The sequence below is a fragment of the Trypanosoma cruzi genome, genomic scaffold (assembly GCF_000209065.1).
Source record: "Trypanosoma cruzi strain CL Brener 1047053516729 genomic scaffold, whole genome shotgun sequence".
In the NCBI taxonomy this organism is placed as follows: Eukaryota; Euglenozoa; class Kinetoplastea; order Trypanosomatida; family Trypanosomatidae; genus Trypanosoma; species Trypanosoma cruzi.
The window spans coordinates 58,570-82,644 of NW_001849519.1; the positions used below are offsets into that span (position 1 = coordinate 58,570).

A 24,075-nucleotide genomic window follows, 5' to 3' on the forward strand; every position below is an offset into this window, starting at 1 on the left:
GGCAGACGGAGATCACGTGTAAGTCAAAAAGAAAAGCCAAAAAGGTAGAATGCGGCAAAATCGCAAATCACCCGTAAGCCGCGTAGCCAAAAAAACCCGAATTTTTGTGATTACCTCCATCTCCAGGGAGACGACAAACTCAAACGGTTGCCTCGCTCCCATTACATATATATATATATATATATATATATGGCACGTAAATGGAAAGAGAATAAAGTAATGATTGCAACGAATAAGTTTGGAAAAGCAAATTTTGACGCCTAGACTTTTCCCTTTTTTTTTTTTTTTTTTTTTTTCGCATCAAAAAGACCCACGTCCGGAAACACATGCAGCATTAATGTTTAAAGGGTTCCATCCATGTAGATTCAACAGACTCCGGCTAACGTCGACTTGAAAAAAAAATGAGAAAAGTGCAGACTATAAAAAGTAACAGCGGTAGGGCCACACGCAACCGCATAAAAACAAAATACGATGCTAAACGTCTTAGTAGAAAAAAAAACGTGTCCCCTTGTTGTTCCCGTATCATCTGCAGGTACCGTCGTTGAGAAGCAAAAAATGATCCTCCTCGACGTTCCTTCTCAATTCTTTCAGTATCCCTCCGGTGTACATCATCAACACTTTCACGATGCTGCAGGATAAAATTCGCCTGTGAGGCAATTGACCTTTTGAGTTCTTCTAGCCGTGCCTCCGTAGATTTCAGAAGTCTCGCCTTTGACTCAAGACGAGCAGCTTCTGTGGCCAAAGCCTCCTCGCGTTGCGCAATTTCAGATAACACAAATCTATCTGTGCTGCTGTCCCCTCCTCCTCCCCCTCCAAAAGGCACAAAAACAGATTTATTTGTCGTTTCTTGCATGACCTCTTCGTACCTACTGCGCCAGAGTTCAGCCTCTTCACGGCTCTTCTGCAGTGCCTCCTGAAGCCCCTGTACAAGGTGACGATTGTCCTCTGAAAGAGTCAACGATGTGAATGCCTCCTCCCGGATGCGAGCCTCCTCCTCCAGACTATGTACAACTGCTTCTTGCGAACTCACCTCTCGTTGCAGACGTTCCACCTCAACGCTGAGCTGCTGAGACTGTTCCATTCGATTTGCCAGTTCCTTACTCAGTGCCGCCACCTTCTCAGCAAGGCGTTGCTCCGACCGCTCCTTCTCTGCCCTTGAAGCAGTAATGCGCTGGTTTGCCGTTTCGGCCTCATGTTGCGCCTGTCGCAGGAGTGCCTGCAGTGTCATGAGTTGCTCCTCGCGTTGGTAGACGTCTTCCATCAACCGCTGCAGTTCTGTTTCGTGCACCCCTTGAGCCTCTCGAAGCTTCTCAGCACACCTCTCCTCCAGGCTGCGCAGCTCCGAGCGTGCAGTCTCCAACTGTTGCCGATGTGCTGCATCGCTCCAATTGACTATGTGCTGTGACGCAGATCTGCCGTCAGATGCATCTTCGTCTCTAACTGATTGACCCTCGTCATGGGTCATAATACTTAACAACTCCCTGTATTGTTCTCCCAACCGATCGAGGCTGGTTTTCGTCACTGTCGCCTCGTGTTCTGCCTGTGCAAGCGCCCTTTCTTTTTGCTCTATGATATCCCGAAGCTGTCGTAACTCCGCCTCACGTTGTTCCAAATCCGTCCTTGTCTTCGACACGTTCTCCCTCTGGCTGTTTTCACGCACACGTATGGCTGTCTCTTCCAACACCCTTTTGTGCTCCTCCGCCATACGCCGTTTCTCCTCTCGAAGTTGTGTCATTTCTCGCTGCAAGTTACTAATTTCCTCATCCTTCAAATTTGTCCGCTCACGAAACTCCTTGTCGAGCTGAACACGTAATGCCGACATCTCCTTCTCGTGGTTGTTCCCTGCCTCCTTCAGCTCATCACGCAGCTGCTTATTTTTCTTTGCCGCCTCGCCTAGTTGAATGGCAACCGACTGCTTCCATGCGTTGGTCTTTTCCTGCAGCTGCCGGAGTTCCTCTTGGGCGGAGAGTCCATTGCTCTTCTCGGAAAGAGACGCCTTCCCTCCCTCCTCCACGCTCATGCACAGGCCCTCCTGTTGATACCCGCACCACACAAAGACACATGCACACACCAAGAAGAAAAGAAAAAGGGAAAGAGCGCAGGCGTTTATGTGAGCGCTCAAAGGGATGGCGCATGTAATATAACAATGGCCAGAGTCAGACTTGGCAAAAGTTTAGCAAATATCCCCGTGTGCACGTGTTTTATTCGCACGGTGTGCGTCATCATTTTTTTTTTTTTTTATTTTTTTTTTCTGCTGTTTTTTATTCATTTCTTTACCGTCGCATTCCATCAACCCCTCATTTTCTCACATTCCAATTCGCACTCTTCGTCAGGGGAAAAAAATAGTCCTCTCCCATTCCTCTTCTCTCTGACTGGTGAGCAGCAAGAAATTTTCTGACAAAAAAAAAAGAAGCAATATTTACAACGCCAGAGATAAGAAGCGATCAAATCCCTTTTTCAGACGGCCGAGGCGGCTTACAACTATCTGCTCCGGCACCTCAATGACAGCCACTGTATCTGCATGATGGCCCTGGACGAGTTCATTCACCTTTCGCTCAAGTGCCTCAATGCGCTGCAGAAGGCACGCTTCCTTTGCCTCCGAAGCCTTCGACGCCGTGCTCAGTTCAAAGTAAAGAGCAGCCGAGAGAATAGAATAAACCAGCAGCTCAATGAGAACCTCCGCCCCAATTTTTACAAGACGTTCCTCATCAATGGAAGGGGAGTATGCTGATCGGAATGCCCCCCACGCAGTCTGCATCGGGAGACGTAAAAAGAGCCGGCCAATTCGTTGCGTACCATCGGATCCACCCGGCGCTGCATTTTTCTGCAACAAGGAGCGGGATCTCGGCGCCACCAAAAATCCTTCTTTGGCCTGGTTTTCCCTCGCATCTGAGCGCCCTGAGTTCGCCCATGACCCATCGCCGCGGCGGGTGGTGTCTTCTGAATTCCACTTTTCAATGACACAAGAGATCCCCAAAGAAAAACGACCGAGGCTGAGGCACAAGGCACGTGTGATGGTTGCCTCGCGCTTTGCCCGGGAGACAGTTGCCTTCACTACCGGTTTCGAAATTTGACGAATGGCAAGAAAAAAAAACCTAAAGGCGGGAAGCGGCGCCATTCGTCCTCTCCCCCTTCCGCAGTCGTGGGCGGCCTACACACACGGTCAATGAGATCGGTGCAAAGTGCACTGTTGCTTCCTTTGTTTTTTTTTTTGTTGTTGTTTTTGTTGTTGCTCCTTCGCCCCGTTTCTCTCCCTCCCTCTCCCCCCCTCCACACACACACACACACACGAGCGGGTGTGCAGCCACCCTCCGTATTTACTTGCATTGCACCACCACCACCGTGGACGGCGTGCGCATTGGCACCGGGCAACGCAACGGCACATGATGGAATAAAGGGGAGCAAGCACGCACGTGCCAAGGCGCAAAAAAAAAAAAAAAAAAAAAAAGCAAAAAAAAAAAACATTCAACACGCACACAATAAACTGAGAGAAACAAAGCGTAAAAAAAAGAAGGGACACACATACACACACAAACAAACAGAAAAACAAAAACAACAAAAAAAACAAGAAAATTAAGGTCATACATGGGGAGAGTCCGGATACAAAAGGTGCATGGGGAAACAGAAGAAGAAAAAAAAAAAAAATTTACTTTGAGGAGGAAAATGATCGGTGGCATCGATAAGGCACAAAGTAAATAAGAAGAAGAAGAAAGAAAAAAAAAAAAAAGAGGCAAAACAATATAGACGCCGAAAGCCAAGAGACAAACACAAAAACACCCAAGAACATCAATAATAATAATAATATCACAAGGAAGAAAGATATAAAAGAAATAAAAAACAAAAACGCAAGCAGAGAACACCCGAACAGGAAAAAAAAAAAAGAAGAAGAAGAAAAAGAAAAAAAAAAAGAAAACCGCCACGCCAACGACCTCCGCCAAAGGAGACAAATGTAAGTTCACTCGTTGAATGCATTAATCTCACTGTTTTCCCGTTCGCTTCTCCCTCCCACTCCTTTGCTCGTGGACCCTTATGCCATCATGTCCTCTCCCCCCTCAATCCTGCAGGGCTGGCACACCCAACCACGGGAGGGGAAAAAGGCGTTTGTGGGGAAAAGAAAATAAAATAGACCCTCACTGAAAACAACGAAAGAAAAACACAACAACAACAATAAACAAACAAACAAAAATAGGCGTGCTGAAGTCTCCCACCGCATGAGCAGACCGCTCCTTTCATGCTCCTTCAATCGGCATCGGCTCTTCCTCCCTGGCTCCAAATTCATTCGGCTACATGGCTTACACTCTCCCACCGTCTGCTTCGATTTTGGTCATTTTGATCGTTTGCACCCCCCTCTACCGTCCCTTCCTTCGCCTCTGCACACTGCAGCTTCCATGCTCCTTTTCCCCATCCATACATCCCCCCTTCTCTTCATCCCCGTCCGCCCTCTAAACACCACACGCAAGAAGTAATGGCAGTGGAACGAAAAGTATTCTGCTGGGCCTTACAGTATTAAAGACCCTCTACAAACCCCCCTCGCCACAAGTATGCCGAATGCGCACGCAAAAAAAAAAGCTTTTTTTTTTTTTTTTTTTTTTGGCTGGACGCGGAAAATTCAAAGAAAAAATTATGATATAATAATCCTGAATAAATAAATAATAATAATAATAAATGAAAGTCAAATAAAAATAATAAGGGATTTAGTTTGACTGATCGTTTTTTTTTTTTTTTTCTTCTTCTTTTCCTTTTCTTTTTTTTCTTTTTCTTTGCCGCCGGTGTCTTTGTGTTTCTGTTCCTTCTTTTTCTCTCTCTCTTTCTCTTTCTTCCTTTTTTTTTTTTATTTATTTATTTTCCTTCGATTGCAGCTGCCATCTATATATCATAATAAGGCATACCGTATTCGAGTGCTGCCATCACGTACAGGCTGTCATCGCGTCCCATTTCCTCTTCCTTCCTTCTGCATGCATATCCCCCTTTGTCTTTACTTTAGTTTCAGGCCCTCACAAAATTCCACTCATTTCTCTTCCTGTCAACGTGCACGCCAACATGCCCAACCCTCCTTATGATTCACAACAGGACGCGTCTTGCTTCCTCACCTCCTCCTTTTTTTTTTTTTTTTTTTTTTTTTTGGTCCTTTTCTTTTTGATTTTTTTTTTTTACTTTTTCTTCTTCTTATTGTCCTTCACCTTACTCTGCACATCCTCTCTCTCTCTCTCTCTCTCTCTCTCTCACGCACTTCGTCCCGCCACTTTTGTCCCCTTTCGCTTCCCCACTCCTCTTTCATTCTTTTCTTCCTGTGTTTTAGTTGCGTATGTCCATGAATAAGGGAAAACATTTCTTTCATTTCCTTTCCTTTTCTTTCTTTTTTTTTTTTGTTTTTTGTTTTTCTTTTTCTTCGTTGTTTCGTTGTTCGGTGGTCTTCTTCTGACCATCCTCTTTTTCTTGTTGCTTCCTTCTTTGTTTGTTTGTTTGTTTGTTCTTTTTGGTCCATTTGACTTTCTTTTCGTTTTGTTTTCTCCGCTTATGTCATACGGTGTGGTGCGCTAACGCTAATTCTCCCACTCCTACGCGCCGTTTCTCTCCGCTACTCGAGCTCCTCCATGGCAGTGCCGTCGTCTTGTCCCTCCGGGTGAGCATCCTCCGTCCACAGCGCAAGGTTGTCGCGCAGCAGCTGCATGATGAGAGCGGCCTCCTTGTGCTGCTCCTCATCGAGCACGCTGGGGTCACTGAGAGCCTCCTCAAAGGCCTGCCGGGCCAACTGGCAGCCGCGGTCAGGACTCTTGAGGATCTCATAGTAGAAGACGGAGAAGTTGAGTGCGAGGCCAAGCCGAATTGGGCTCGTAGGCTTCAACGAGGAGTTGTACTGCATTGCCTGCGTGTACGCCTCAAGTGCCTTGTTCTTCTGCTCCTCCGTGTTTGTCTCAATCTCGGCGTAGTAGCGGTGGTAATCACCCTTCATCTTGAGGTAGTAAACCTTTGTCTCCTCTGTGCTTGCATTGGGTAAGAGGTGCTCTTCGATAAGTTCCAGTATGTCGGAGCAGACATCACTCAACTCCTTCTCAATCTGCCTCTTGAAGCCCTTGATGAGAGTGATATTCTTCTCCTTCTTTATGTCCTCCTTCTGCTCGAGTGCAGTAATGCTGCGCCAACAAGCACGGCGGGCCCCAATAACATTCTTGTACGCCACAGAGAGGAGGTTGCGCTCCTCCGAAGAGAGCACGGGGTTAAGTTTTACCACTCGTTTCATGCACACGAGAATCTCATCATAGCGCTCGCACTGCTCCGCGAGTTTCGCCATAATGATGAGCTGCTCGCGTTTCTCAGGAACGGTAAATGAAGACATTTGCCTCTTTTTTCCTTTGCTTGCACCCGCTTCTTATTTTCCGTTGCTTTCTTTTTTTTTTTTTTTTTTTTTTTGTATGCGTGTTCTCTTGTATGTCTTTTTTTTTTTTTTTTTTTTGTAAAGGAATAATGCCCTTTCACCTCTTCCAACACGCACCCGGACAGACAGACAGAAAGAGAAGGAGAAAAAGAAAGTGGTTGAGTGGTTGAGTGAGTGAGTGAGGCAAAAAGCGGGGTGCTGCATGCAGCATTCAAATGGACATGTGTCCAGAGACACCAGCAACAGCCTTCGTTCGTGTGGGCGGAACCCACAACCCACCAATTATCGTTGAAAAGATACAAAAACAAAGAAAATAAGTGGGGAAAAGCAGCGCGGACGCGCGCAAATACACTTTTTTTTTCTTTCTTTTTCTTTAGATTCCACGTCCTTCACACGCTACCCATGGCCTCCCATTATTATTATTATTAGTGAACATCACTGGAGTTCCCTTCACGCAACCACTTCTTCCGAGCGCCCCTGTCTGGGGCGATTGAGACGTCCCCCGCAGCCCTCCCCAACAATAACAATAATAATAAAAATAATAATCATGCACCAACGATCAAGTCCAAAATTACAAAAAAAAAAAAAAAAAGAAACTCACGTACAAAAATATTCGTGTTTTCCGAACAACAACAACAACAACAACAACAACAAGAACCAGAAAACAAAAATGTAATGTTTCTATAAATATCGACATCGGGCGGACCGATGGAGCGAAGTACCCTCACACAAACAAAGCATGTATCTATTATATGTATGCGCTGTGGAGGGGGAGCGGGAAATTCAATAAAGAAAAACAACCAAATGCCTTGAAATGGAAAAAAAATGATTTTTTTTCTTTTTTTTTTTTTTTTTTATGGGAGACACAAAGAAGACATACATATATATTATATTATATATTAATATTTCAAAAAAGAAGAAGAAGAAAAAAGGACCAGAACATCACACGATGCAACCAAACTCGTTGTGATTTTTGTGAATGTTCCCTTCGCCAATTCTCTCCCTCTACTCGTCTTCCTCGTGTCTTTCGTTTTCTAGTTTTTCTAAACTGTAAAAAAAAAAAAAAAAGAAGGGAAGGGAAGGGAAGGGAAGGGAAGTGTGTATGTAATTTTGTATTTAGCATACATAATACCTGAAAGTGCTCTATGCGGAAAACGCGGATGTCGCTTCATTTTGTGGTGGCGGTTCTTGCGTGTATTGTTCAGCGGGCGTCACCACCACCGCCCAATCATACACAGCACAAAGAGACGTACATTTGAAGCCATCCCCACATGTCACGACGCGCGCCCCCCATTTGAAAATAAATTTAAAAAAAAGAAGAAATGAAATTGTTGTGGTTCTATAAAATGTGCTCCACCTCCGTGGTGTCGTCACTGTCGTTTGTGTCGTCCGCAGCCGGGGCGGTGGAAGACTTTCGACGGTTCTCCTGCACCCTCGCTGCGCGCTCCGTGCATTTGATAAGCTTCCGCAACCGACGCGCCACAATCACGGAGTGTTCCAGTGTGCCCTTCATGGGTTTCGTAAAATTTGCCTCTCCACCAACTCCCCCATTGTTACCAAACCCCTCTTTCAACGCAGCGCCGCTGAGCAGATGACTCAGGGAAGCGCCTCGGCAGCGAAGGTGGTAAATGGTGTCGCTGCACCGTTTCCACGAAGAAACGGGAAATTTTTCAGTAGACGACAACTCATGCACAACAGGCAGTCTGCGATCAAACTCCACACACTCCTTATTGGCGACTACCATGCTGGATTGAAAGGATGACATACTCAGCTGCTCCGGGTTCCTCACACGGCTCATGGCCACATACAACAGATGCTCACATGGCCACATACGAGAGAGTTCAAGATGCACACGCCCCACCAAAGTCAACCCTTGCACCTTGTGCACGGTAAATGCGTAGGCCAGGCTCAGCGGCAACGCCACACTACTCAGGCTGTAGTAATATGTCAATGGCCCACCACCAACATTGAATTCCCAGGGTGGAACAACAATGGTATCGCCGCTATGAAACCTCACGACAGGCAGCAACGGTACCTGCATCCCACATTCCGTCATGCAAAAGATTCGGTACCGCTCCACACAGTTGTCAACGCGATCTCCGCGAAGAAAGGCGGGAATATTCTCATGAGAACATTCCACAAAGTCCACCACAGTGCCAATACTTCCATTCACCAAGCGTGAAGAAAGATTTGCACGCAAAAGAACACGACAGCCCTTCTTGAAGGTTATCGGTTGTGCAATCGGATGTTTCTGCATCAACTTTTGAAGGTATTCCTCTATCTCAGGAGTGTGCATGCCATCACCATTTGGAAGAATCTCCGTTACTGTTGCGCCAAGTTCCAAGTCGTTGATGAGACCCGCAACCTCCAAGAATCGTTCACGCATTGCATCATGCCACGCGGCGCTCTCGCCCTGTGGGAGGCAAACACGCATTGCATGTCCATCCTCATAGACGCGGTAAAGGCACAGCAGCGAGGCCTTGGGCAGATCCAGCGTTGCCCGCAGAAGTGAACGCACATGCTTTGAAAACTCTTCCTCATTGAAGTCAGGTTTCGTTCGAAGGAGGAGTGTGGCAGTAGCACCACACCTGAGAGCTGTAATGCCAGTCTCCGGCACCAACATGACGGCGTCACCGGGGAGCCGTTGCAATTCTCGTTCATTCGCTGCGTGAACCTCCTTGTTTGTGGGAAGCAGGTTCACCGCCGACTGCACCATCGTTCCAGGGGGGAGCTGTTGCACCGACTGCAGGAGGCTCTCTGAAACAACACCCAGACGCATATCTTGTAGGGCCTCTGCAAATTTACTTTCGGGTACATGTCTTACCTGTGTTTCAAGACGCAACTTTACAAACATATCTTGAAACAACTTTGATGTGATAATCGAAGATTCATTGATCACACCAAGCTGCAAGAAGTCCCCACAGAGAATTATTTGTACACCTCCGAAGGGGAGGTCTGGGGTCCCTGCCTCCTCTCGCAATACCCGGTCAAACTCTTCAAACATTCGTTTCGAAAGCATAGATACTTCGTCGACCACAATAACATCATAGTCTAGCAGATGAATTTTGCGGAGGAACTCTCCCTGCGAGGAGACACCCAACGCATGGTGAAATGTGGAGCCGCCAATATGGCATCCGGCAACCCCGGTCGTGGCTGTCATTGCGACACGTAGGCGCTCCGCTTGCAGTCTATGATTCAGAGCACGCAGCAAAACCGTTTTTCCTGTGCCTGCGCTTCCACCAATATACAGCAGATGTCCTTTAAGAGCAAGTTCAATCACTTTTTTCTGCTCGTCGTTGAGTTCCACCGCCTGCAGGTCATCCAAAGACTGGTCCAAGGCATCATCGATGACGCCTGTGCCCACGGCGTTAATAATAGAAGCATAACGGTTATGCGCCAAATTATTGATCTTCACTTGGATCATCTGCTGAATAGCCTCTGCGGGGTCCATAATGGCGCGGTTTCGGAGAATAACACCGATTGCACGAATGATGGAAACAGGCCAATGCGATGGGAGCGTCGCCGTCCCGTTTCGCATTTTCTGCGCGAGTTCTCGAAGTACGTCCGGTTTCTCCAAATACACCTGACTTTTATCATTGATGCCAAAGCCTATACTCTTTAGGCAGGTCATCGACGGGGATGTCTCGGAAGTCATACGGCCAGTGAGTGCATTGTACACCAGCGTCGAGTGCAAGAGCTGGTTCGTGGCGTTGCTCAATGGAGGTAAACTTTCAAGCTCCTGCTTTGGCGCCCGATGTAACGCCGCTGAGTTCACCGTTTCCTCTTTTTTTCCTGCAAGCCTCTTCTGCTTCGGTTGCGAAGACGGTGGAGCGACGGTGTGCAGAGTTGGCTGCGGTGGATGGAGAGTGTGTTTGGTCAGTGGGTCCACGGAGGCATCAGCGACGGTTTCACCAGCAGGCGGGTTTTTGACGGTTCGTCTGGCCGCATTTTTGGTGTTCGATGGAGATGACTTTGGCCGTTTTTCACCAACAAAGCGCCGTGCAGTGTACATAAAGTGCGTGTCGCAGCTGAGAGAAATTGCTGTCGGGTGGCGTAGAAGCGCACATCTCTGGTGACCTGCTCGTGCTGCCATCGTCACGGCCCCTGCATGCAGCCCCGGGAGAAAACAACGGCGCAGCATTGCACTGAGCGTAATAAAAGCGGTGAGACGATGGAAGACAATTAAATAAAAGCCGCCGCCAAAAACGCAGATATTTTTTTTTTTTTTTTTTTAAGGAAAAACAAGAAAAGTGCGTGCTTTGATGAAAAAAGGGGGAGAGCAAATCCCGTTCCACTTGTAAAACACACCACGGCCCCCTTCTGTTGTGAGTTGCTTTCCCTTCCAATTCCAGGCGGCTCTCTCGATCTCTCGGCTCAAGACAACCTCTATTTCCTTCTGGAAGAGAAAAGCAGCGGCTAAAACATTTAAAAAGAAAAAAGAAGAAAAAAAAAACCAAAAGAAACGCATGTGTGCATGTAAAACAGTAAGCAAGCGCGAGTATGTGTGCGATATGAACATATAAAACAAAGTCAACAGAAGCGGGAAATACCGAGAAGACAAATAAATTCATGTATTTAAATTGTTAAGAACGTCATTGGCAAAACCCATGTGTGCCTGTCGTTGCGGTAAATGCGTTGTCCCCCGCCCACTCACTCACTCACTCACTCAGTCGTCAACAAATGTAATGCTGCAAAAAGAAAAAGAAAAAGAAAAAAAAAAAAACAGGAAGTGAAGCAAAGGGATGGCCAAAAAAAAAAAAAAAATAATAATAATAATAATAATAATAATAATAATAAAAGAAAAAAAAAAGGAACAAGTCTATAATATCCCCCGATGCATGTCCACAGGCATGGAACGGAGAGGTTAGGGTAAATAAAGTAGGTAAAATACAAAAATAAAAGAAAAACGGCATTTTTCCGTATCAGTCACCCAATAGGGCCACCTTCAACGAACAATACGCGCACCGCTGAAACGTCTCCTTGAGGTACCTGCTGGCATGCTAGCATGATGTCGCTTCGCGTGCTCCCTGGACACCTGTTTTTGACGCAAAACTGACTTGCGTCTACTCGGAACACGGCGCCACGTGGCTTGGAAAAAGTGAGGCAAAACGCGCACAGCCCCAACAGGTGGCAAAGACTCATCAAAAAGTAAACATTCCGTTGCACACCGAACCAAGTCTCTGTGGAACGAAGAAACCGTGAGCTGCTCCGGGTTCCTCACACGGCTCATGGCCACATACAACAGATGCTCACATGGCCACATACGAGAGAGTTCAAGATGCACACGCCCCACCAAAGTCAACCCTTGCACCTTGTGCACGGTAAATGCGTAGGCCAGGCTCAGCGGAAACGCCACAATCCCCATGTAATAGTGATTTGTATTTGATAACCCCCCGACACAAAATGTCGTGGGTGGGATGACAATAACCCTTCCCCCACCAAACTCTACTTCTGGAGCCAAAGCAACTGGAAAGCTGTGCTCGTATTGAAGAAACTCGCTGTATCCATCCACGGCATCGAGTCGCCCAGATTTGGTAAGAAACTGCGGCAGGTTCCCCATTTTCAGCTCCTTAAACCCAACAACGACGCCAAGACTGCCATTTACAAGACCCGGAGAGAGGTTCGTGCGGAGCATCACCTTTGCACCCTTCTTGAGACAAAGCGGCGACATCATAGGGGAGTTGTTTGCATAACGTGTCAGAGCGTACTCGTCGGCATCGGTGTGCAAACCGTCCGGTGACACGATGATTTCCCTCAGAGACACTCCCAGCCCCTGCGCCGGGAGCCATGACTCCAAATTACGCAAATGACATGCAAGTTCATGTTCGTCCTTCTCATTCAATTCGTGCGGGATGCGCACCCGGAATGCAAAAGCATCCACAAACAACTTGTAGAGGACAACATTTCGCTGGCCTAAGAGAGAAATCGTAAGACTGGAAGCATTTGGCACTTTATTCACGAATTCAAACACATATTGCTCCAATGACATGAGGAGCTTGTCCCTATTCAAAGAGTTTGGGTCTTCGTGTTCAATGGCCAGCATATAAGTTGCCGTCCAGCGACCAGAGAGCGACGGTGACTGAAGCTGCGCTGGGAACACCACAAGTTCACCAGACAACTTCTTCAACTCAGCCTGATTGATCGCATCCACCTCCTTATTTGTGGGAAGCAGTTTTACTGAAGATTCCTCATCCTTCATCAAGGCCTTCGCACTCTCGGTGGGCGACAAGAACGTAACCGTGTCTTGTAGGTCATGTGGGACGATCCCCCGACGCAGCTCCTGTAGCTGTCGCAAAAAGTGGTCATTTCCCAAATGACGCACCGGCTGCTGCAGTTTGAGCATCGCAAAGTATCTTCGAAACACCGCGGAATGGACAAGTGACAACGAAGCAATTGCCCCAAGCTGAAGAAAGTCCCCTGACAAAATCATCTGCACTCCACCGAACGGCAAATCCACACCGTTTGCTCGCCGCAATTGATACTCGAGAGATTCAAAAAGTTCCCTCGACAACATGGAAACTTCGTCCAGAATAATCACATCAAACGCCCTCAACTCCGCCCGACGACTGCATTCACCGTGAATATTCACCCCAAAACAGTGATGCAGAGTCACACCATCAATCCGCGTCGCCGCAATGCCGGTCGTTGCTGTCATGGCAACAGAGAGGCCCTGACGTACAAGCTCTTGTTTAATCACACGCAGCAGAAGCGATTTGCCCGTTCCAGCCCCTCCTCCAATGTACGTATTGTGTCCCTCCAGTACAAAATCCACAACACGCTGCTGTTCTTCATTCAAATCCTGATAGGTTAACAATCGCTCCTGCAACGACATGCTGCTACCCAAACTGACCTCATTACTAAAGGGCCCATCGGTGGCACCCACGTTATTTTCATTTGACACAACACCCACTCCGCGACGGGTCTTGGCTCGTTGGTAGTGTGTACGAAGTAAACACCGAACTTCCTCCACAACAAATTCTTCATCTTCTCTCGCCGTTCTACGCAAAAGGACATGTTGTAACTGCCGAAAAAGAGTATTCCGCCACAACGCAGGCCAACTCACTTCCTTCTTAAGAAGCTTGCTTCGCAAATTCAGGAGGGCGGCAGGATCCACCACGTCCAGTTCCTGTGAGTCTTGGTAAACGCCAATGCCCAGCATCCCCAAAGCACGCACGCTCGCGGCGGAGCGTTTCACTACACGATGAGTAAAGATATTATACACGAGAGCATCCCTATCGTGGTCGCCTCTTCCACTCGCTTTTGCCACTGCATGTGGAAATGAGGAAGGAGGCATCCGTCCCAGTTTTTCCCGCTGATTGCATTCTGCAAGTGAAACGTTCAGAGATGTTGCTTTCTTCAGCTGGCAGCTACCTTCATCGACGCGCTTCTCATTAATTTGCTGGTGTTCCCTCGCTTGCCGCGTTCCGTTGTGTGCCACCACGCATCCATGAGATCCTACAAACCCCGTAACCAAAGGCAAGTGACAACCTCCACCTGAAGCGTTAACTAAATCGGCGGTGTCGCTGCAATTTCTCATGTTTCCACTTTTACCATTGTCCCTTGCCCCAACGCTGACAGGATCCCTGGCGCGCCAGGCCAGACATATTAAACGCGGCTTCTCTTTTCTCTCCCCCTGTTTTTGCGTCTCCTGCGCCCCTTGCTGCGGTTGCTTCCGTGGTGATTCAACCTGTATTGGAGCCGTAGGGTTTGTGCCGTCGGCCACATGCCTGTCATTTGTTGTCATTTCTCGGCGCTGGTAACGCAAAGCTACACTGCCGCACATCAATGCCAAAGTGACCTGCTGTTTTTGTCGCCAATAACAATGAGTGTGCATGGCACCGGTGCCGACTCCTTTCGTTGCCCACGATGAGGCGGCAGTTCTGTGCGGCACTCCCCCGCTTGTTAGAGGAGGGGCGTACGAAAGGAAGACGGCAGGGACAAGACAATTCGACACATGTAACAAAAACGGCCATGCAATCTCGCGGCAAATAAGGACAGCTGGGAGGAATTTTTTAGGCCCACGGTGGCCGAGCCACGCCCCACGTGTCAACAAGTTTATGTGTTGAAAAACTGTTGAATCGACCGGTGGCAACCGAGTCATGCACGCAATTTTCTACGCCTTTTTCTTTTCTTTTTTTTTTTTTTTTTTTTCCTTTTCCCTTTTCTGTCTTTCCCCGTCTTTGTGTTTCTTCTGTTTTTTGTTTTCTTTTGTTTTGTCCCTTCACGAAATCCTCTCGTACGCCCCTCTCCTTAACAGCAGGAGCCTAAACAATTAAACCCACACAAGATCACCTCCAGTTTCTTAAATCTATTCCTTCTTCGGCTTCTTTTATCCTTCAATCAGCCAGTGCACCGCCCCAGACCCGTTCACTCAAATTCTTTTTCTTCCCCCCTTGTGTGTGAGTGTGTCTGCAGGTGTGCGGCTCGGACTCTTCTGTAATAAACTCTCACCACTATATAAAGAAGCCTCTATGAAAAATTAGTCTGTCCCCACTCCTTACAACGACTTTTAATGTTTGCGTATATATATATATATATATATATACAGGCAAAACACTTGCTTAGTTACAGACTGCCCTTTCTATTATCTATGACTCACCGCTGACGCACTCAGCGAAGCAACAAACTCTCCCGCCCCCGCCCGTTCACTCAACGCAGCGTGGTGAGTGAAGAGGGGCGGGAGAAGAGGCTCGCTATGGCCCCTGTTTTGTCCCCACCCCACCCCCAACGCTCTCTCTTATTATTGCTGCTGCTGCTGGTGGTGCTCCTTCGCGTGCTGTGTGTTGCGGTGTCGAGGGCAGAGGAACGTATCTCCCTCCTCCTCCCGTTTCGTGTGCCGCGCTGATTCGAACCCCCGCCAGGCCGGGCTCCCGCGCCTAATAAACCCCCCTCGGATGTGTGGCAAAACAGCCGCCAAGCGTCCCTCTCGCTCCGTCAATTCCCTCCGGCGGTCCTCCACCTGCATTTGTTGTGTTGACATGAAACCAACGGGCCAATTGGCAAAAAAAAAAAAAAAAAGAACAACACAAAAACACAAACAAAAAAAAATACGCGTGTGGGGAAAAAGACAACGGCAGTTCCGTGAGTACAGGCCTCTGCAGATTAAAAGGGGTGACGCAGGCACGTACGGTACCGGGGTGCCCAATAAAGCCACCGTCGTCGCGGTAACATTTCCGCTTCAAGTGAAAAACCTCGCACGCCGCCAACCCCGCTCCCCCAAAAAAAAAAAAAAATGATAGAAAAGGCTTTCCAGATTTTCATTATTATTAATTTCTTTTTGTTACTGTTTTTTTTTTTTTTCCTTTCCACACGACTAGCAAACTCAACTTTCGTTCACAAACTCTTTAGCCTGGCGGCTGCTACCTCCTTGATGCAGTCCGCCAACCTTGCCGCTTCTTGCCACTGCAGAAAAAGAACACCGTCAACAATAGCCGTCGGAATGGACCCGCCAGGATCAACCGATGCACTTCTTGTCACGCGAATACCTCGCATACCCTTCTTATCCTCCATCTCCTCCGCCATCGCGAGGGACATAAAAACACGCCCTCTCTGATATTTGGGATTTGGTGGTAACTCTTCCGTTGCGTCCTCGCCAACGTGCAGAAAGATAGAACCCTCCTTCGCTCCATCACTACAGGGAATCCCAAGCGCAGCACATTTGGCCAGGCTAGGGTAGTAGCAAGTCACTTCACGTGTCACCATCTCGCGTGGGTCAATGCCTGACACCGGAGACGAAAACGTTGTGCGAAATATCGAAATTGAGTCCGAAACTTTTTTGATTTCCCCCCTGCTCTCTACGCCACGGGCCAGCCTTTTTGCAATGCTCATGTCTGCAAGAACGGATTCCAAATCTCTCGGTGTCGCACCAGGAACAAAGGTAACTGTCTTCATTGCCTTCTTGTCACACCACGGCAATACCGTCGACCAGAGAGAAATTCCTTTTTTATCCAAAACCAATTTCCATTGGCGAAGCAAAAGGCCTTCTACGACGCTTTTCACAATTCTCTCCGCCTCTGGGTCAGGCACGGTATCTGCAGGAGGGAGTTCCCTCGTGTGTTCACAGGTTGGGGCTTCCCCGCTTAATTTTTTATTTTTACGAGGCACTGGACGGTTTATAAAAGGGATAAAGTCCCTCGCATTTACGTACGGACGCACAATATTTGGCTTGGGACCAATTTCAGAAAGTAGCCTCATCATAGCCTCTGTCTTTTTAACATGCTGTTTGTTTGCATAAAATTGAAATGTGCCTGGAATATTTCCTTTGGGGTCTACGTCGTGACAGAGATGAAGTGTCAGAGAGCCATCCGCCTCCTCAAGGCCCATGATATGATAAATATGCGATACTGCACGTTCATGCCCATCCGAGGCTATTGATGGCGGAAGTGTAACAAAGTCATCTAAGCATGCAACTCCACACTGAGAAAATGCCAATAACCCCTTGCCATTGTCAGGCCGTATGCCGAGTGCTTCCTGTTGCGAAGGTGTAAAAAGATTTGCGCAACTAACCCAAGTTAAAACTTCTCGGGGTGCAACGCCCCATTGAAGTGTTTTGTATCGCGTCAACACTAAACGCTCATTTATGCCCAGTGCCTTCACACTCGCCCGTCTCTCCAGTAAACTGTCGTACTGGTACGCGTAGGATCCCTTATCGTCCTCAAAATCAGGATCGTCAAGAAGCAAATGTTGCAAAGTTCCCGCGTTCGCATGTGGGATGTTGGCAACCACAAGAACCGCCGTTTTTCCAGAGTAGTTGCTTTTTTTCTCAAACACCACTGCGCCACTCCGCCGCTTCTCTCGTGTCGCCCAGCCGTTCGACACCGAAGCAAATTTCACGCAGCGTGTAATGATCTCTGAGAAGGGGCCCTCGGGTAACAATTCATCGTGAAGGGCCTTCTCGTGTGCATCCAGCGTGGCTGGTGTCCCCTCCACATCGTTGCTCATTAAAAATCCATTTTCCTCGTTCTCGTCATTCACAACACACGGTGTCGTTGGGCAAACGGGTTCCTCAAAAGCGGTTCCCGCCGCGGCAGAAACCGGCACTCGCAAGTTTACTCCACAAAAAATTTGAAAAATTCCCCTATACAAAAGCAATGAAACCAACGACGGTAACAAAACACTTTCCAAAGCATCCATCAAATTCAGCTGCGGAAAAAGCACTAACACCACGTGTTTCACCAACGCGAGAGAAATAATAGATGACACAACGTGTCGAGGACTCCGCCAACCAAGATAACTTTCCAGCTGACACAGTCTTTCCCCAAATTCCTGTAGCTCCTCGTGACTCATTGGACGAAAAGGATAAGTAAATCCAGCACCGAGTGAAATTAAAAAAAAAGAAAAAAAACGCATGACACCGCACCCTAAAGCAAAAATTAATAAAGAAAGGTACACAAATGTGTCAAGGGGGTGTAGCCAACTCCATAAACTCATAATACGAATAAAGCACATATCCTGGGCATCAAACGACAGCTGTTGCTGTTGCTGCATGTCATAACTCAATCCATTTTCCTGCCCAGACTCTCCAGAGTGAGATGAAGAAATACATTTTACGTCCTTTATTACACCACTCTCACTGACTAACTTCTGTTCTGTTTCCGCTTTTGATGCCTCAGTAAGCGTGGAGGTGTCACTAAGGCACTCGTGCAGTCTTTTCCAACTGTCCGCCGCTAGCAAATCGCTCATGGTGGCCAAACTTCGGTCCTTGAATAGTAATGTAATTGTGTCCCAGTCACACATAATCTCTTGGAGACTGTTGGCGACAGCCAGCACAATACGTGAAGACCTACTTCTTTTCTTCATGGCCACATGTCTCTTTACGGGGTCCATTTCATAGTCCAACGTGTTGTATGAAAAAATAATCCGATACCGCAAAAAATCGGTTTCTCTGTAAAGAAGACGATGTGCAATACGCTTGTTTTTGCTGAGTCCTTCTACTGTGCGCTCCTGAACGCAAAGTCTCTTTTCAAAGTTACCAGCGGTAATTCTCCATGAGCGGAACGACTTGGAAGGAATCGGTCTCGAGAGAATCGTCATATTTCTTTTTTTTTTTTGTGTGTGTGTGTGTCCCCCCTCCTGTAGGCCCAAATTTCCTTCTCTTCCTCTCCCTCGCTCTTGCTACTCCTCCTGTCACTTTTTTGTCGTTGTGTCTCCTTTTATTTATTTTTTTTTTTTTTTCCTTCTTCCTTTTGTTTTTCCGTTTGTTGTGCGTGCGCTCTCTTATTAATTCCTCTTTCCCCCCACCGAACGCACAGGGAGTTGGAACGGGGTAAATAAAATACACAAGAAGTAGAAGAAAAAAAAAAATTTTTTTTGACCCGCCTCTTCCCTGGTGACCAACCATTTCTAAGAGAGAAAAATAACAACGTAATATTTCGTGTGTTGGTGTCGTTTCATTCAATAAACATCGTCTCCACCGCCATTTCATGATAGTCAACGTGGTGGGAAGAAAATAAAAGACAAAACATATCACATATTGACAAGCCATGCAATGCATGCCTGTCTGCATGTAATATACATGTGTACATATGTACATATCTTCTGCGCATTTTTTATTTTTTTTTTGTCATGCTTTGTACAGAGTTGTGGAGGGAAAAGAAAAAGAAAAATATTTTTTTCTCATGTTCAAGCTTCCTGCTTGAAACTTCTCCTCTCTAATGACATAATAGCCGAAAGCGCATCGTTTCTCTGGGCCAAGGGGCGTAATAGGCCGCGGCGCAAAAAGATTTCCAGTCGTTGGTCAAACGGTATCAGTGGATTTGGCTGTTTAAAATGGCATAAAACACAGAGGAATTCAATAAAGCCATCGTAGAGAAGCACAGAAACTTCCCTCGACTTTCCCGTCTGCGACTGGACATCCGAATTGGGGTCCAGAATGTTCACGTTGCCACGGCGGCGTTGTACCGTCAAATCACGTGGACGGGCATCTTGCTCACGCCGTCGCTCTTCCTTACTGCCTTCATCCGCTTTCCGGGTGACACTAAAGGGCATAAAAAGTTCATAAATCAAATTTTGTGAGATATCTGTGCTTGTTAGCATTGCATCGCGAAGCATCTGCAACAAGCTTTCCCGTTCCATTCCTGAAACACCACAGATATCCTTGCAATACGTGTTGAAAAGCAGCAACAGTGCCTTGTTGTGCCGTATGAGAACTTGCTCAGTCTTTACATTTGCCCGAAAGCTCCTTATAACGCGTACTGGGTCTTCCGCAGCATTTGTCATTAAAATTGGCCCTATATAGCGAAAGACAAGGTTTGAGAGAGCATCAGCAAGCCACACAACACCTCCCTCGTTCAATTTTATCTTATCACCTAGCGGCGGAAACATTTCATGCGCCAGGAGCACCACTGCCACAAGAAATTCAGAAAAGTACAGTACGCCTGTAAATGTAGGCAGCTGCTGTGGGCCCCATGCATCAACGCTGGGATCTGAGGTTCGTGCCTCTTTCCTCGACTCCACCGCTATTGATGTAACACGACAAAAGATGCGCGTGATTTGCTCCAGGTCTAGTACTGATTTTTCCGTATCGTCCGGATTCACGAGTCCAAGGTCTATCCAAAGAAGACGCCAACTGCCAAGATCAAGAGCCGGCATCGCACAGGAGCCAGAAAAACTGCCACGTTGCACGAAAAGTTGCAAAAGGTCATTAACACACGTGCCAATGGAAGACAACAAACGAGTTTTATCCATTGCGATAAATTCACTCCCATCTTTCCACTCATAGCCTTCCCCTGTGCCACTTTTCACCAGAGTTCCCGCCTGGATGGCCTCACGTACTACCGCCTCTCGCTGCTCAAACATCTCCTGGACGCATGGCATTTCCATCGCAAAAACCCACTCTCCGTCACGCTCTAACCCGGCCTGCAAGGCGACAGGCGAGGCACGGCTCCCGGTAAAAGTACCGCGACTCAGCCCACTAAATGTTTTTACTGGCACAAGACATGACACAATAATATGCCATCGGTGAACTTCGAGGGAGCGATTTAGTGCAAGACCAAGGGATCCAAGCATTTGGGCCAATTCGGGAGAGTTAAACGCCACGCTGGGCCAAAAGTTACCACGCAAAACAAAAGGATGCGCCATGGTGTTAATTAACGGCTTGCAGTGACTCAAAAAAAGTTGCCATGGAGTGTGATCCTCTTCCTCCAGCTGCGTCAGGAACCTCCGCGCGATAGAAAACTCCTCATCTTCGGTGGAACGTTGTTCTTTCGACTCTGGCTCCTTCGACACTTCAGCAATACTTTTCTGATCCTGTAGCGAATAGGTACCACCACTAAGGAGATATAATATTGCCTCACGCTCAATCATTGCACTCTGTCTTGCCTTATGGTTAAAGGGGTGTGAGAAGCGTACATATAAGAGTGCAATAAATGTAATTGTTGCACTTCGATCTCCCCGAGACAAGGCGTAAGGATCAATGATTTCTAGCATCTCCACACGATCTACAGACGGTAATGGCACCATCTCTGTTGCCTTCACGGCAGCTTCGCGAATAAGGGCCATTTGCTTTTTTATATACTCGTCTCCAAGCTGTTCTTGTCCTTCCATTAGTTCCGTTGCAAATTGCAGTAAAAGTGACATGCGCCCTGACGGCTTAAGATTGAGCAGATCACCAAAACATTCCGAGTACGTCGGAAAAGGGGTTTCAAGTTGCACATTCTTCTGCATCAGTAATTGCTGTCGGTGTAACGTGAAGCTCAATTGCGATGACGCTTTATTTTTGGTTTCTTCCGTTCCAGCTTGTGCCACGGCCGTTTTGTTTTGGTACCGTGGCAATGCCAAGTAGAAGAGCAGCCGACTGAAAAGCACCCCGTTGCGCACCTCGTCCGAAAACTGATTAAATCGAGCCGAGAGGGTGCCTCCCTTCAAATCATCAAGAGACTCCAAGTCCTCCAAACAACCGTTTGCCCAATCGCGTAAAATTGTCTGTGCATCGGGCATATCACGCGTAGAAACAATGACAAGTGGTGCAATTTTCCCAAATAGCCGTTCCTCATCCGCACCAGGCTCTGCAGTGGCAGAATGCCCCGTGCTGCTGATGCTGCTGTTCTCATCATTCTCAACCATGCTATCCTCCTCCGCTACTCTCGATGGCGCCGTATTCCTGCTTGCGCGCAACTCGGAAGAGCCTGTCGCCATTTTCTCCACATAATTGGAAGAATCATTCGTGTTGCTGCGCTTGTGCGCCGCAGAAGCCACCAACTTGCGGGCAACATGTAGGTCATCCGCGCGCTCTGACACGGATGTAGAGGCACCACAAAGCTCCCCAATCACACGCATGACTGTGCGCTGCCATGGTCTATGCGTCTGGCAACGCAAACGAGACTTCAGCTGAGTGATGCGACGCGCCAGCTCACGTATATCTAATTCCTTCTCCTGTAGAAGGTTGGAATACTGCAGTCGTTCTTCCTCGGAATTAAAAAGACTCAACTCAAGATCGCGTGTTTTGCTCTTTAGGCTGCTGTTCTCACGCTCCAATTTCTGTATGAGTTTGTTCTGGATGGCAATCTCTTCGCGCAAGTATCCACTGATCATTTCCATCTCCCGCAGTTTTTGCAGCATGCCTTCAAAGGTTGTGATAGCACGGTTTTGCAGGGGAGATGCCTCCTTGCCTTCTCTGACTCCCCGAGGAACAGAAGTGATGAATGTCGCCTTCTTTGGTGCCACCTCATCTGCCTCACTTATCTCATCAGAGGTCTCCTCCTTCAAGTCCTTTGGAGGCGGTGGCGCTGGCGGCTCCTCAAGTGCCATCTTTATCAGAACAGACTTTCTTTTCGTTCCTGGCGCAAAAAAGGAATTGGAGGAAGAAGCGGATTCTTTGTTTTCTGCCCTCTGCTTCTCCACCTGCTTCTCTGCAGGCTCTGCCTCCACAAGTGACACGGATTTTTTCTTTGCTTTTGTGTGTTGCGCCGTTTCCGCAAGTTTCATGGCGACAAACTTGTTCTTGTCGAGGGCTGTAGAGCTGCCACTTGTCAGGCCTTCGCCCAGCTCCGGAAAGAGTTGCACCTCGCGAGCGGCGTGTCGAGCGCCGGAGAGAAACGACTTGTAACTCACATCAATAACGTCAAGCTGGGCAACAAATCGCCCTTCCTTCGCGGCGAGGCGCCATCCGTCAAAGCACTTCTGCAACCATATGACTTTGTAAAGGCGTTTAAACCTAGCCTCTAGAAGTTTCATTGCGCGCTCGCGCTGTCTTTGCCCAACCACACTACGCCGCCATGTGCGCCACGCCCAACTCTTTAGAAATCCCTCCATATAATGAACGTCGTCCTTTGCTTGTTTCGTTGCCACAGTCATGGCTCGCTGCCGCACAAGGTTAAGGGGCAAAGCGTGCAGCTGTTCAACCTGTTCACCAATAGCCCCTGCCTTCGGTAACTGCTTCTCGTAAAAGGCAAAGTTTTCATATACATGGGGCAGCACATACCGCACGTACAGCTGAAGTGCCAAGGCCGTGCCAGGCAGCATGGATCTCACTTGTTCAAGAATGCACCAAAGCAAAGTAACAGCAAAGGATGTTTCGGCCTCAAGCATCGGCCGGAAACAGCGTTCCTCTGGAATGGAGACAACCGGCAAGCAAATTTCCTTAGGATCATTGCCGCTGGATAAAGATTTTCCTGCCTCCATCATTTCCAGCTGGGATTGCAGCAGGAGCTGAACATAGTTGTGGCCCTGTGAGCGTGAATCCAGTAAAATTTCCGGTACCTCCGCTGCGCCCGTCGCCCGACACCGCAGCAGCGTCAAAAAATGCCGATGTACACGACTAAGCACCCGAAAAAAAAGTCTTTCATAAAGTTCAAATGACATTGAAATTCCACGGTCCGAGCTTGCAGGGACAAAGGCCAAAGAGGACGACCCTCTGCCATTCAAATCCACGCCACTCTTCGGTTTTGCTCCTGTTGGCTTCAAAAGCATCTGGCCCGAGGTCGGTGTCTTCGTCTCCTTCAGCTCAATTAGACACTGCGCCTCCTCCTCCGTGATGGACTTTCGAAAAAAACTCCACAGTGGATCCCGCAGCTCCCCCTCCATCACCGCAATTTCCTCCTCGTTTCGGCGGCACGCATTCCGTGATTCCCACCATGAAAAGATAAGACGGTTCGACTCTCGTTCCTTTTGCATCCGCCAATTCGCCTCCTTCCGGGACATCACAAAGCATTGGGAATGGCCGCCTATGACGTTCACGCCTGCAGCAATGCCCAAGGCGGGTGCCATGAGAATTTTCTTCTCGGGCGCGAAGTGTTTTTCCTCTTCCGGCATTAACCGTGGTTCATTTGTCTCTGGATCGTTGATGACAAGCGGGAAAACGTTGGATTGGCGATCAATCGCCACCCTCGCAAGATGTGCCGCCACTCTTTGCATGAGCTTCGGACGACAATGCGTCATGTCATATGACTCCGTGATGGTTGCATTGGGCGTAACTGTTTTTAAATTTGTGGTCTTTGCCTTTTCTTCGCCCATCCCCGTCTGGTTGTATCGGAGAGGGTACGTTGCGTTCATCGGCTTCGCCTCATAAATGCTTGGCAGCGTGTTGCTACCCACACCCTTTTCAGCTTCCGGCGGCACTGTCCTCTGTGTCCTTGCCGTTTGGCTGGTTAACGTTAAATTCACGGGAGAGTCTAGGAAAGACGCATGCGGACTGCGAATTCCCGCTTCATCGCCTTTCTTCTCCGGCTGCCATCGCGTCGGACGAATCATTGATCGCACAC

At 47.9% G+C, this 24,075-nt stretch overlaps 7 protein-coding genes across 7 annotated transcripts, besides 39 other annotated features; all 7 read right to left on the bottom strand.

The window, feature by feature from the left end:
* Positions 1 to 10,853: part of a sequence feature (heterozygous, Esmeraldo-like haplotype) that runs on past the window's edge.
* Positions 163 to 191: a microsatellite.
* Positions 274 to 296: a microsatellite.
* Positions 380 to 2,020, bottom strand: Tc00.1047053506775.60 (hypothetical protein, conserved; the record flags this gene model as incomplete). Its single annotated transcript, XM_811879.1, has 1 exon — positions 380 to 2,020. One exon carries the CDS (start codon positions 2,018 to 2,020, stop codon positions 380 to 382), a length of 1,641 nt encoding a protein of 546 aa, XP_816972.1.
* Positions 2,226 to 2,251: a microsatellite.
* On the bottom strand, positions 2,420 to 3,118 carry Tc00.1047053506775.70 (hypothetical protein, conserved; the record flags this gene model as incomplete). The annotated part of the gene is made up of 1 exon (XM_811880.1): positions 2,420 to 3,118. The coding sequence occupies one exon, from the start codon at positions 3,116 to 3,118 to the stop codon at positions 2,420 to 2,422; it is 699 nt and encodes a 232-aa protein (XP_816973.1).
* Positions 3,199 to 3,232: a microsatellite.
* Positions 3,426 to 3,462: a microsatellite.
* Positions 3,529 to 3,571: a microsatellite.
* Positions 3,689 to 3,844: a sequence feature (A-rich).
* Positions 3,870 to 3,913: a microsatellite.
* Positions 4,571 to 4,592: a microsatellite.
* Positions 4,641 to 4,689: a sequence feature (AT_rich).
* Positions 4,711 to 4,762: a sequence feature (T-rich).
* Positions 4,781 to 4,851: a sequence feature (CT-rich).
* Positions 5,098 to 5,168: a sequence feature (T-rich).
* Positions 5,196 to 5,224: a microsatellite.
* Positions 5,329 to 5,390: a sequence feature (T-rich).
* Positions 5,451 to 5,472: a microsatellite.
* On the bottom strand, positions 5,579 to 6,337 carry Tc00.1047053506775.80 (14-3-3 protein, putative; the record flags this gene model as incomplete). Its single annotated transcript, XM_811881.1, has 1 exon — positions 5,579 to 6,337. The coding sequence occupies one exon, from the start codon at positions 6,335 to 6,337 to the stop codon at positions 5,579 to 5,581; it is 759 nt and encodes a 252-aa protein (XP_816974.1).
* Positions 6,385 to 6,454: a sequence feature (T-rich).
* Positions 6,893 to 6,922: a microsatellite.
* Positions 7,002 to 7,034: a microsatellite.
* Positions 7,206 to 7,232: a microsatellite.
* Positions 7,257 to 7,284: a sequence feature (AT_rich).
* Positions 7,445 to 7,473: a microsatellite.
* Tc00.1047053506775.90 (PIF1 helicase-like protein, putative) lies at positions 7,716 to 10,517 on the bottom strand (the record flags this gene model as incomplete). Its single annotated transcript, XM_811882.1, has 1 exon — positions 7,716 to 10,517. One exon carries the CDS (start codon positions 10,515 to 10,517, stop codon positions 7,716 to 7,718), a length of 2,802 nt encoding a protein of 933 aa, XP_816975.1.
* Positions 10,588 to 10,611: a sequence feature (AT_rich).
* Positions 10,804 to 10,839: a sequence feature (A-rich).
* Positions 10,854 to 11,967: a sequence feature (areas merged during assembly that could not be assigned to a particular haplotype. This can correspond to areas where the two haplotypes were merged or to regions with more than two copies in the genome that were merged during assembly.).
* Positions 11,024 to 11,045: a microsatellite.
* Positions 11,069 to 11,138: a microsatellite.
* Positions 11,139 to 11,173: a microsatellite.
* Tc00.1047053506775.100 (PIF1 helicase-like protein, putative) lies at positions 11,322 to 14,477 on the bottom strand (the record flags this gene model as incomplete). Its single annotated transcript, XM_811883.1, has 1 exon — positions 11,322 to 14,477. One exon carries the CDS (start codon positions 14,475 to 14,477, stop codon positions 11,322 to 11,324), a length of 3,156 nt encoding a protein of 1,051 aa, XP_816976.1.
* Positions 11,968 to 18,777: a sequence feature (heterozygous, Esmeraldo-like haplotype).
* Positions 14,497 to 14,591: a sequence feature (T-rich).
* Positions 14,898 to 14,921: a microsatellite.
* Positions 15,378 to 15,424: a microsatellite.
* On the bottom strand, positions 15,710 to 18,409 carry Tc00.1047053506775.110 (hypothetical protein, conserved; the record flags this gene model as incomplete). The annotated part of the gene is made up of 1 exon (XM_811884.1): positions 15,710 to 18,409. The coding sequence occupies one exon, from the start codon at positions 18,407 to 18,409 to the stop codon at positions 15,710 to 15,712; it is 2,700 nt and encodes an 899-aa protein (XP_816977.1).
* Positions 18,527 to 18,569: a sequence feature (T-rich).
* Positions 18,778 to 18,793: a sequence feature (areas merged during assembly that could not be assigned to a particular haplotype. This can correspond to areas where the two haplotypes were merged or to regions with more than two copies in the genome that were merged during assembly.).
* Positions 18,794 to 21,386: a sequence feature (heterozygous, Esmeraldo-like haplotype).
* Tc00.1047053506775.130 (hypothetical protein, conserved) lies at positions 18,998 to 24,064 on the bottom strand (the record flags this gene model as incomplete). The annotated part of the gene is made up of 1 exon (XM_811885.1): positions 18,998 to 24,064. One exon carries the CDS (start codon positions 24,062 to 24,064, stop codon positions 18,998 to 19,000), a length of 5,067 nt encoding a protein of 1,688 aa, XP_816978.1.
* Positions 21,387 to 21,428: a sequence feature (areas merged during assembly that could not be assigned to a particular haplotype. This can correspond to areas where the two haplotypes were merged or to regions with more than two copies in the genome that were merged during assembly.).
* Positions 21,429 to 21,510: a sequence feature (areas merged during assembly that could not be assigned to a particular haplotype. This can correspond to areas where the two haplotypes were merged or to regions with more than two copies in the genome that were merged during assembly.).
* Positions 21,511 to 24,075: part of a sequence feature (heterozygous, Esmeraldo-like haplotype) that runs on past the window's edge.